The 12,778-nt window shown below is 34.9% G+C and overlaps 1 protein-coding gene across 1 annotated transcript in view; it reads left to right on the top strand.

The window, feature by feature from the left end:
• The window catches only part of LOC125667097 (uncharacterized), a 73,710-nt gene extending 69,654 nt beyond the window's left edge, over window positions 1-4,056 (top strand). The window contains exons 96-100 of the mRNA XM_056154127.1: window positions 116-252; window positions 781-892; window positions 1,150-1,243; window positions 1,484-2,085; window positions 2,631-4,056. Of these exons, the coding sequence (XP_056010102.1) occupies window positions 116-252; window positions 781-892; window positions 1,150-1,243; window positions 1,484-2,085; window positions 2,631-3,308 (1,623 nt within the window). The 3' untranslated portion in view covers window positions 3,309-4,056. The remainder of the gene's footprint in view (window positions 1-115; window positions 253-780; window positions 893-1,149; window positions 1,244-1,483; window positions 2,086-2,630) is intronic.
• Window positions 4,057-12,778: the final 8,722 nt, after the last annotated feature.

The following is a 12,778-nucleotide window of genomic DNA, read 5'->3' as shown; positions in this document are numbered from 1 at the left end:
TCTTGATTTAAATCATTCAAAATTTCCTTTCATTATACATTGAATACCTTAAAAAGAACTCTGGGGATAAGTAGGTAAAGTTTAAAAACTGTAGTTTTTTCTCTACTCTTGGCAGACTTCATTTGAATGCATTGTACTGGACAACATCAACACAGAAGAATATGACGTGGATGAGGGTGGAATGTTTGTTAGTAATATCCATCTACAAGGGGCAGCCTGGGATTACGAAAATGATTGTCTTAAAGACCCTGTGTAAGATGCTTTGAGACATATTTCAATTGTAACATAAAGTCCATAAGATTTTAATCATGTAATTCCATATCCCAAAAATTGCAGGTCATTACTTGCTGCTTTGAAAGTATAAATTTCATTATATTCAGATTGAAAAATGTCAATTTCATGTTATTCAGATTAAAAGTGTAAATTTCATATTACTTTGTATAAATTCGACATTTTTGCAGCAATTATTTAAGCATTAAGTTATATTTTAAAAACTACGAAGCTAGCAACACATATATGGTAGGCATACATATTGAAGACTGTAATAGTGCTTTATGAAAATTTGTAAACCCACCACATTATGATTAAAGCATCATATTTTTCAAAATAGAATTCACATGCTCTGATTAAATGATTAGAAGATATGTTGAAAATACACGCATTTCAATGTTAAATCTTTGCAACACAGTTGAGAAGAGGAAAAACTGTTGAATGTACATGTTTATATATATATATATATGCATGTGTTTGTTTACATATCAATCTTTCTGTATATTACAGCTCCTCTCTGTATAACATTCCATATATGTACATGAAGCCTGTCTTAACAGCTGAACAAGCAGACAAAGTCAACAAACAGACCATATACCCCTGTCCTATTTTCATGAACAAGGTAAATCATGTTTTAAATGGTGATGACAAAAAACAAGTGAGAAAGGGTCAAAATACATTACATTGCATATAAATGTTTGAACCAGCTGAAGACATTTGATTACAAATAAAACTAGAAATTCGTAGAAGCTTGTGAAACATTATTTTAATATTCTTGTGGCGATCTTGCTTTAATCCTTTTAAAGATTTTTTATGTAACAGTAAATTACATAAAGAACATGAAATATGACTCCTCACAAAATGACTTCCACATTACAGAGCCGGCAAGTTCAGACTACCATAGTGAACTTAAACTGTCCAGTGCCAGTGGAGAAGTGGAAGATGGCCAGAGCTGCCCTTATACTAGACCCTGGTTAGTTTATCTGATTCTTCATCATTACAGATCAGAGTAAACTGTCTGTGTGCTAAAGTGAAACCAGTGTTTGAAAATCCTTTTAATGTGGTTATATAATATTAACATATATAAGTGAGAACAATTTCAAAATTGAGTTACTAGTATGTTTTGAATGATTTGTGTAGATTACGAAATGTAGTATGTTCAACTTCAAGAATGTAAATATAAATCCATTGAATTCAAGTAAATGTTTTACAGGTTTACCAGAAGATGGTGTGAAGAAATCTCGATCTTACATGATGCTGATGAAAGCTCCTATGATGCCAATGCAAGAGGAGGAATCCATTCACTCAGATGAAGAAGAAGAGGAACTCATTGAGCTTGAACAAGGAGAGGAGATTGAGAACTCTGAACAGTCTCAGATGTCCTACAGGCCACTCAGTCCTAAAGCTCCACCCCTTCCTCCAGGATTAGCCCTACAGAAAGAGCCTCCAATGGAAGGAGATCAACCACCCGAAGTAAAGCATTCAAGTGTGAAGGGAAGCAAGGAGTCTGTTTATAGTCAAGGAAAGTCTGATGGAAAAAAAGGAAGTCGAGCAGCAACACCTACAAAAACCAGTGACAGATCTGGTCATCAATCTCCTACTGTGGCAAAGTCTGGTTCCAGGCCCCCAACCAGGACAAGTATGAGTAGTAAGAAGTCCAAGGGCAAAGATAAGGCATCCTCAGAGGAGGAAGTTAATGACAAATCAAGCAATGCCAGGCCCCGGTCTGAGCACGAGGACCCAATTACACAAGTGGAAATTGAGCACAGTGAGGACGAGGCTGGAGGCGATACAGAGAGGAAAACAACCCAACAGGTAACGATGAACAAATTCAATCAAAAGGCGATGAAATATACTATTCACCAGTAGCTGAATAAAACAATTAATCCAAGCATATTCAATGATAGCAGTGTAAGGATGTTTTAAAGGTATTACACAGTACAAAACATAAATGTCATTTGATATCCCCTAGCATGCAGTGGAATTTCTCCTTTCAGACAAGTGGCAAGCTCACCATATAAATTGCTTCATTGATAATCAGTATAGTTTTTTTTTTTTTATTGCTTCTAACAAAATCACAAAGTTCAGCTGCCTTCTCCATTCCTAATAAACTCACCGGATAACATTTATTTTGTTTCTTCTTTTAAGTTGTTTTCGGACTTCCTTGGAAGATCATTTTATTCCTTTCCCTTTTTGGAAAGCTAAAATTTAAAATGAGACATCAAACAGCCCAATTCTTAAGTATCATGTGAAATTTTATGACTTGCATTGGTATACATGTATGTAGAGGACAACATTTTGTTTTTTGTGAGCTGATTTTCTTCTACTTAACAATTAACCCTCTTCCACCTATGTTGTAGGCTAGTGATAGAAGTTCAGAGGAAAATCAGAATCAATATGCCTCCTCAATGAAAAAATCAAAGTCAGGGACAAGTTTGAAAGGTGGATCCACACAAGAATTAAAGAAAGGTGAATCAGTTCATAGTTTGAATAAAGAGCCATCCACCAAAAGCCTCACAAAGCAGTCTTCAACTCAAAGTTTGAAAAAAGGGTCTTCTGGAGAAAATTTATACAAGACAAAATCCAAGGAGAGTTTGAAAAAAGCACCATCTGAGGAGGACCTTCAGAAGACAGAGAATTCGAATCTTAAGAAGACAAAATCAAAAGACAGCATCACTGATGACCAACCTTCCGAGAGCTTACATAGATTCAAATCAAAAGAAAGCTTGAAGAAGACTTTCTCAGGAGATGACATCAAAGAAGCTCCAGAACAAGAGGTTTCCCAGAAGGGGTCCGAAAAGACAGCATCCCCTGCACCCCCTAGCCAAATTAAAGAAAAGGGGTCAGAATCAGAAATCCCAAAAGAGACAACTGCAACTTCTGATGACAACCAAAAAGAGGAAACAGACGATAAACAACCAAGACCCAACAGTGAGCAAGACCAACCTAAAGAACAAGAACCAGGTCAAGAGCAGGAACTAGCTAAGCAAGGGGAAACAACTGAATCCAAAGACAAGGAGGACTCAGACATGATATAATCAGACATAAAAGCTGTCTTTGCTACTGCCATTTAGAATTTCATCAAGATTTATCCAAGATCCTTTAAACAGTTGCTTCACCAATAAAGAAATATTTACTTAGTCTGTATTGTTGCAATACTACCATCAAACTTCTGACATCTGATACCTATGCTGATAATACTGATATTTTAAAATAGAAGACAAATTGTGATTCTTTTTCATTTTTTACTGAATAGTTGATTCAGTTTGCAAATGTTGATGAGTGCCTTAACAAGAAATATGATCTGAAAAAGAGAATGTTAAAGCATTCCTTCTAAAACTGCTGACTCTGGGATAAATTCCTATTTGTTTGATGAATTTGTTTGATGATATGCATTGGGTAGGCATTCCAACTATTAGGTGTAGAATGATATTTGATTACAGCATTCCGTCCCATATATGTAAGAACTGCTGAAAAAGCTCTATATTTGTTATATTTTTTCATATTTTTTTGTATTTATTATATACATTTGTTATGTCTTCTTTTTTGTTGCCAGATTTTTATATGTTGACAAACTTTGTGATAGATCCTTAATGCATCACTGTCAAGAAATTCTATGAATGTTGTGTATAGAGAATATACAGTACCTGTCATGTTTATATAAATAGTTTTAATAATTATTGCACATTGTTTCTTGGAAACAGAGTCTACCATAATATGATTTTTGTGTGTTGAAATTTATTGAGAGTACTTGCATACTTGATGAATAAACTGTATTTCAGTGGATTGTTTGTTTGGGGTTTTTTTGTGGGGGGTGATTATTTTTTTTTTTTTTGCATCATTGGTTGCTTGAAGATGTAGTACTCAATATTGAAGTAATATGAATATGATGTCACATTAAAAGACTGGCAGATAATATTGATTTATGAAGTTATTACTCATATGCTTTTGAAAAATTTACTTATCCAAAATGATCCAAATGAAGCAAATCTGTCTCTTAAATTGTGGATATTATTGCTAATGTAATTGGGTAAACGTGTTACGTTGCACATTACATATGATTTTGGTCCTCTTAAATGCAGTTCAGGTTTTGAAAATAACTTTTAATGTTGACAACATGTTTTGAAAAGGATATCTGACTAATAACTTTAAAGTGTGTTATGATAAACTCCCGAAAATTAGCTAGATGCTCTTTCATGTAAACAAGAACTTGTTAATCTTTTCACATTTTTCGGACTATGGCAACAGTGTTTATTTTCAAAATGAAAATGACTTCGCCAAAGCAACTATTCCACGTCTTCAGAACTGTCTAGGGTTGTGGCCAATACAGTAGGATTTTCCTTCATGATTGCTACAAATTCGATAAATATCAACACAATGGAATTTATTGATAGAAGGATAAGAGAAAAGAGGATTGTGAAAGACAACTATTTGGATGATGTCCCGCCAATTAATTTCTCGGATCCGATTAATTTTACTACCAGAACACCACACAGAGAGCCCCCGCCATCACGGGGTGACAGGGACGCGGTACAGCGTACACAGCGCTGGATCTTTGCTACGATTTCGAGGGAGACGACAAGAATCGAACAAGAAACTACCGACAGGTTGGTCAGTGATATGTGCCTGCATCTTTATGCTTTTTTTTTTAAATGTCAGAAATGAGTTTCAACTTGTGAGACCACTAGAAGCCTCTACTTTAAGTAGACAGGCACATACAATTATGAATTGTAGTAAGTATCCTAATGTAGACCTTTCTGGTTCTGGAAGTGACTGGTCACGTGATGATACATTAGTAGAACTTGTAACGAAATGTTCTTTCTAAAGGTGGAACTGTCCTTATTTGAATTGAAAGTATATTTATATCCATTTTCTGCAAAGAGTACAAGGTATTTGAGCAACTTTTCGCGAGTATGAGGCACTGTTATTCAATAATTTATTGCATAGAAGATACAAGTCAAATTTCAGTTTCTTAGATTAACCTCAATATTATCATCCTGAGAAATCTGAGTAAGAATCGATTGAATACAGATACAGTCGAATTTCTTTAATACCACATAATTTGTTTGATATGTTTGCCCGGACTATGCGCAGGTTAATGGTGACGTGACCTTCAAATCACAAGGTCCTCTCAAGTGAATTTTCATATTTTCCCAGGGTACAAAAAAAGAAAACCCAAAACAAAACCCAGTGCCGGCATTGACCTTGAATTCTTGCATGCCAGAATGTTAGCGGTATCTATATTTAGCGCCTTTCATGCAGACGTGCGCTAATTCATGACTTGGATACACTGAAACCTTTAGCGTATTTTTCATGGTTACACGAAATAGCCCCTGATCTACGCTGTAACGCTTGCATTAACTATTGAATGCACTACATTATGTATACATACACTAATATTTACCTTTTCAATGTTCTTTACAAGTTGTAATGATAGCCATTTCCTCATGTTGTAAACAATATGCGTTTTTACTCTTGAATAGCGCGTTTGTTTGAACGGCTTGGGATTCCAACAGAAATTAAAGTAGAATGTAATTATAAGAAATTCTCATTTTTTTTAAATTCATGAGAATATGAACTGCAATGCTGCATGCCGGTATACTTTTCGTGAAGCTTTAACGCGCTTCATCAAGTTGTGTATTTTCAAATATGAAATTTACTTCTTGATTATATCGCTATTGAAAACAATAATCGATAGCCTTGTGTAAAACTTAAGTAGTATTGCTTTGCCCGCAGCAGTGTGGATGGAATATTAGTGTTCATGAAAGAATATCAAGCAACCTAGGTAGTCATGAAACACTCTTACCGATTACACGATACATTTCAGTCAAATATTCAACAACAACAAAATGATAAAGTTGACAAATAATTAAGTAATTATTACAACTATGATCTTTTTGAATATCATCCCAATATTTCAAGATGCTCTTTTTCAATCCCTTTGATGCAAAGGTTGTACTTTGTGATCATTGCAATTGGTTTGGTCATTTTGCATTATATCAAGCGAAGCTGTTCTTCTGATGCACTATACGAGTAACCTTTCTTTGCTAAGTGTGTCCTGCAGTCTTCTAAGACTCCGTCAGATTGTTGATTCACTAGTATTTCTGATGTCTGGTATCTTCACCTTTTATGAATCCATTAAATACCATTGGATTGTGGGCAGTATTGCATTGCAAATATTGACAATTATTTATGGACTGACTTTTCTTCTTGGCTCAGTCGGGAGAATGTTCGATCAGTAGTTCAAAGTGGGCAAAGAATCCAATATCAAACCAAAGATCCCTTGTCAGGGTAGGCCCTGTCTAGGCTAACAATGCAATCTAATTGAGTTTATAGTTATTTTCCTGTCTACCTCTTTGTCAGATTGTCGTTGACCTTCCATATTTTCATACGGGTTCTCAATACAACAGACTAGAACATGTTCCATTAGAACACACTCAAACATGTTCCATTAGAACACACTCAAATGTTCCATTAGAACAGATTAGAACAGACTATGGCATATTCCATTAGAACAGATTAGAACGCGTTCCATTAGAACAGACAATGGCATGTTCCATTAGAACATACTAGAACACGTTCCCTTTACGTGGACATTTACATGTAAGAAATAAATCAATGTGAGGCTTTACGCCAGTATACTTCATGCAGCTCGTTAGCATTTCATGAAAAGTAGGCCGGCATGAAGCGTTGCAGTTTATACCCTCGTGTATTTTCAAAAATGAAATTTATTTTTACTTAAATTTTTGATGGAATTACTAGTCGTTAAAATAGACGTACTATATTTATCAAGATTCATACGCACATTGTTCACGGCTGCATCGCTTTATTGAAAAAATGACTATCATCACATTGGTAAAGATATCGAAGGCAAAAATGTTGGAAATGTAGATAATGTGGAATACACACGACCCTGCAATGGAAATTGATTGCGGTCTGTTAAAACATTGTTTATACCTAAACAAACTCACTTAAAAGGCAGGATTAAAGTTTTAAAATAATAGATGTAAGTGTTTGATTATAAATTGTTGGGTAAACACTAAACTGATTACACGACCCTCCGCAGATTTGCAAAATAAATCGATACTGTTAACCTCTCTGATATCATGATTTCCTCCATCTTGTATGGTGATTTTTAACATCTTGTATCATGATTTCCTTCATCTTGTATGATGATTTCCTACATCTTTGATGATTTCCTACATCTTGTATGATGATTTCCTACATCTTGTATCACGATTTTCTACATCTTGTATCATGATTTCCTACATCTTGTATTATGATTTCTACCATTTCCTACATCTTGTATCATGATTTCCTTCATCTTGTATTATGATTTCCTACATCTTGTATTATGATTTCCTACATCTTGTATCATGATTTCCTACATCTTGTATCATGATTTCCTATATCTTGTATTATGATTTCCTATATCTTGTATCATGATTTCCTACATCTTGTATCATGATTTCTACCATTTCCTACATCTGGTATTATGGTTATATCTGCATGCAATATGCCTAGATAGTAGTCAGGAACTTAACATATAGTGCACGAACATTGTAATGTTAAATCAGCCAGAATATATATTTTTAAAATATTTAGCAAAACAATGTAGAATGTGAATAACATAACAATTAGTGTTAGCGTACTTGGAACCCAATAAAAAAAAATTACGATGCTTCCCTCACTTTTAATTTTTCTGATATATGTTTTAGGAATACATGAACTTGAATGATGCATGTCCTTGTGTAACCCAGTATTGTCTTATGATCTCTGTCTTTGGTCGTCAGTATCAAGACGCACAAGACATCCTAAATAATCTCTCTCTCTCTCTCTCTCCTCTTTCTCTCTCTCTCTCTCTCTCTCTCTCTCTCTCTCTCTCGTTGCTTGGAGGAATGTATGCAATCTAACCAAAATGGCCATAAATGATCCGTTATTGGATAACCTATAAAACTGTATAGAACTTCCTATTACATCCATCCTGACTCTCCTCGACAGAAGACGAGTGACAGCTATATACTTATGTAAGTCTACTATTTGCCTAACTGTTCAGTTCTGCTACACTACGATTTGAGTAGGGGATTATATAAAGCTTTGTCTTGCACGTCACTATCAATACAGAAAACATCGCCAAATTTCAGGTGTCACCTTACTAGTGGAGCACTCGGTACAAGAAATCCGTTTATATACTCATAATTTCATTCGTGCAGATTAGGGGGTACCTGTAATTTGCAAAACGAAATCGATACGAAATAAAACTAAATGAAACGAAACGAAATCTAACGATTGTATAATCGAACTCTTTAATTATAATAATAAAATAAAATCTCAGATCCTTGTGAAAGTTGCCACATATGAATGAAATTCGCCTCCCCTTTGATGTGATCTCTCGGGTCTGAGAAAGTAGAAAGCAAGAGCACTTGCAACATCTTATTTCATCTTTAACTGCTGAGGTGCGAGTACTTTCAATTGTGGAAGAAGAATTACATAGTGCCATATCATACATATACAATTCGGTATATATGAGATTGATCACTGATCGTTATCTTCGCCTTTCATATGATAAGTAATTACTATTGATATGCAGTAAGTCTAGAGATAGCTCTGTATACGAGTATTTATATGAACATTATTAGAACCTGTGTGTCTGTCCTGTAAATATCCATATATATATGTACAAACATTTGTCTTCAGAGCAAAAAGTACTGAAACATACTATTTTTTTCACCAAATATTCAATTCAAGAACAACGTTTAAAAAAAAAAAAATTGAATTTATCTCGAGTATAATTTATGGAATTTTGAAATTATTTGATATTTAAAGAATAATAAAGTCTACTGATCTTAATCTTTATATAATTTTCCAGTCATTGGTTGCAGAGAAATTGAGATTTAAATGCCTGTGTAAATTTATACAACATGTCCTATATAATTCTTATCAAAGAAATTTTATCATGCTATTAAATTATATTTAGAAAAATACTTCAAATGTCTTTTTGAAATGGACCAGAGATGACTTCATAACAAGTTATTTGAGGGAAATGTGTTTTCTGATTTAAAAAATGGAAATATGAAAGACTTATAACCATGTGCCATACAGTACATAAAAGATCCGCGACTTGTTGAATCAAATTCACTATAACTGAATTTTCGTCCTTTTCGAGCCTAACCGTTTTCAGACTTGGATACTTCCGAAAGGAGGGACAAATAATCAAATAAGCTAATCGCTGGGACTGACACTAGGGAGGACGAAGTGTTTATACGAAATCACCATTAGTAATTTGTCCACGGTTTTGTTGTTTGTTTTTGTTTTAGTTTTTTGTGTGTTTCAGGGGATTATGGCTCCCAAGGCATAAAAATAGGACCGTGACCGTAGTAACAAAACTGTAATTGTGAACATTTGCATCTTCACAAGTCAAATATTATTGATTCGTTACCTCACACTAACGAGTAATGAACTAACAATCCTTGACTTGTGAAGATGGAATAAATAACCAAACTAAAAAAACAAAACAACTTTAGATCATGTGACCAAACGAATAGAATATGTTTTGCAGTGTCAGCAATAAAGCGTTTGGTACAGTAGATGACCCTTTTAAAGTGTGTTTTAGGGAGAAATTCAACAATGTACATGCTACCTGATCATATTTCTGTTCGAGACAATCTTCAAATTAAGTGTCTGTACATACCAGTTGTCTGGAGTTTACATAGTTCAAAAAGTGAATGCACCTTTAAATTAGATAAGTTTTGATGGATGAGCATTGCTATAGCTTCATATTTATCTGTAAATCCTGGAATAATAGGAAGATTGAAAAAGATGACAAAACGCAATTAGAAGATAGGCACCCTTTTGTCTGCAATTATAGATACTGAACTTAGCGTGAGAGTTCAGTTTTACAATGCCTGCTATCCAAATTATTTCATAACCCAAACATATATCACGACGAACCTTTACCCAGTACCTTGACAGACTTGGAGTCGTCTATTCCTCGGGACGATTCCAGATGTACTATATTTGAATGTGTTCTTTGATTGCGGCTTATAAATTGTCCTGTTGTCACGAGCAGACGACAGCAATAAATCTCAAGCATCAACAACACTGGTCAGCAAGGACCAAGATTACACTCAAATACTAGAGGGTATACAACTGTTCAGTGACTTAAAGTACGCGGAAGAAAATAAAATGCTCAGTTATAAGTTCTCTAGTACTAAAGCTTGGCCCACCACACATTGCACGTAAAGACAATGTTTTCTCTTTTTGGTTTTAAAAAGGTTTCAGACGAGAAGTATGGAAATCTGTGAGGGGTCGTTTTGGTATTTACTGTCATTTAAGAAATTAGAATGTCTTCAATTATTTGAGTTTATGTTAATTTGGCGCTCCATACGTTGGCGCTTCGTGAAAAGTCTGTCGACGTGAAACGTCACAGTTCGTACTCTCTACTTATACATTCTGCTTTCATTTCTTTTGGATTTCTCAACCGTTGAAATAGATGTACTATATTTATTCATAGAGTGTAAATTGTGTTATCATCTTAGCTCCCCCTGGGCCTCATGGGCGAGGCTCAAATATGCTAAAAAGACCATATTTTCAAAAATCTTCTTCTCTAATCCCAAACACTTGACAACAAAAACTACATGTATGGTTATGATGTCCATGAAGCTCTCTCCCTAGATTGTGAAATTCATGGCTCCTGGGTTAGGGGTTGAGACCCTAGGGCCGGGCCAATATGGTCATATAATGAAAATGTATCGAATCTTAGAAAATTTTCTCTACTCCCATATATATTTGAGAAAAACTAAATAAATGATTATGATATCCATTAAGTTGTCTGCTTAAATTGTAAAATTCGCGTTCCATGGATTAGGGATTTAGGTTTTCGGGGGGATGTCAAAATAATTCATATGCTTCAAACTTCTATTTTTCCTTCTTTAGTAATTGAATAGGAATTGTATATATATTTTGATGGATCATAAACAAGTGCACAAAAAAGCAGGCTTAAATGCAAACATGAGACTCCCTGTATAGGCTATGATACTCAGGTGATCGTTAAGATCCGTGGGCCTCTTGTTTGTCATAACAAGTGGCCTACAGACCTTATCAGTTACCTGAGTATCAGTTAATGGTATCACAAGCCCTAAGGGCTACGAAATCTATAATGTTTTTTTACCCGACCCTTGACTTGGAACCTCTACCCTGGGTTGTGAAATTCACAGTTTTGGTACATGCCTTTCAGTCTTCCCCAAACATGCATATAGTTTTATATAGTATCAACAAATTAAAGAAGTTTTTGAAATGATAAAGACATTTTTAAAATAACTATGACCATTTTGGCCCCACCAGGGGCGGATCCAGGAATTGCAGTTACGGGGGGCGCCACTTTATGAGGCAGGGGGTCTGGAGGCCACCAGTGGGGGCCCAGGGGGCGAAGCCCCTGGAAGCTCCTAGATTTTACAGATTTTATAGGGCTTGAAATATGTCTCCTATTTAAGTAATTTATCCTATTTTCTATCATTTTTAATAAGGTGAAATTAGTAAAATGACGCCAATTTTAAGGATTTTTTGAAAAAAATTAAGTTCTCCCAATAAAGTAATTCCAAGAAATCAAAAGATTTTGTCATTTTTTTTCTCTGGGAGTGGAAGAAATTATTGCTTCTTTTATCGTTTAGTACATTTTTCTAAACAAGATACCAAAATTTACATAAATTTGAAAATTTTAGGGAGGGGGGGGGGGCGCCGGCTGCGCGCCCCCCCCCCCCCCTTAAATCTGCCACTGCCCACTCTGGTACCAAAACCCCTACACCTGCGATTATGAAATTTACAATTTTGGAAAAGGTTATTTGCTTCTTCTAAATATCCATTTAATTTCAATTTAGTATCAATTTTATCAAAGTTATACACATAAACAATGTATACCAAGTTTGGCCCCTTCCTGTAGTCAAAACCTTTACCCTGGGGATAATGAAATTTATAATTATGGTAGAGGTTTGAAAATTGGTCAATTTTTGGCATTTTTGTCCTGCCCCTAAGGCTCTGAGTATGCAGAAGTCCTGAAATTAATAATTTATGTCCCCTTTGTTCGAACATGCTTCATAACAAACTTCAAAGAATTCGAAGGGTAGTTATCAAGAAGTTAAATGAACAATTGTTAACGCACGACGGACAATGACAGACGCAGATCAATAGCAATTGGAGACTTGAGTGACTCAGGTGACCTAAAATCTTCAACTGTCCTAACGGGACATGAAATGGTGGAAAATAGTGAATTTGTGCTAATTGAAGAAGGAATGTTTTAAGATATGCTTTGGACAATGTCAACATAATACCGTCCTCAAAATGGAGAAGAAGAAAAATATCCATTAGGTAACTTCCTTGATGTTAACAATTCTCAATAAAAATAGCAGGCGCACAACTTCATTATACATATAACATATACACATAGTTTTAATTAAATCTTTTCATCAGTGTTAAAATATACTCTGGACAAATTATGTCTACGAACAGACGG

The sequence above is a fragment of the Ostrea edulis genome, chromosome 2 (assembly GCF_947568905.1).
Source record: "Ostrea edulis chromosome 2, xbOstEdul1.1, whole genome shotgun sequence".
In the NCBI taxonomy this organism is placed as follows: Eukaryota; Metazoa; Mollusca; class Bivalvia; order Ostreida; family Ostreidae; genus Ostrea; species Ostrea edulis.
Note: the sequence above shows the minus strand (reverse complement) of the source record. Positions and strands in the feature narration are given on the sequence as shown.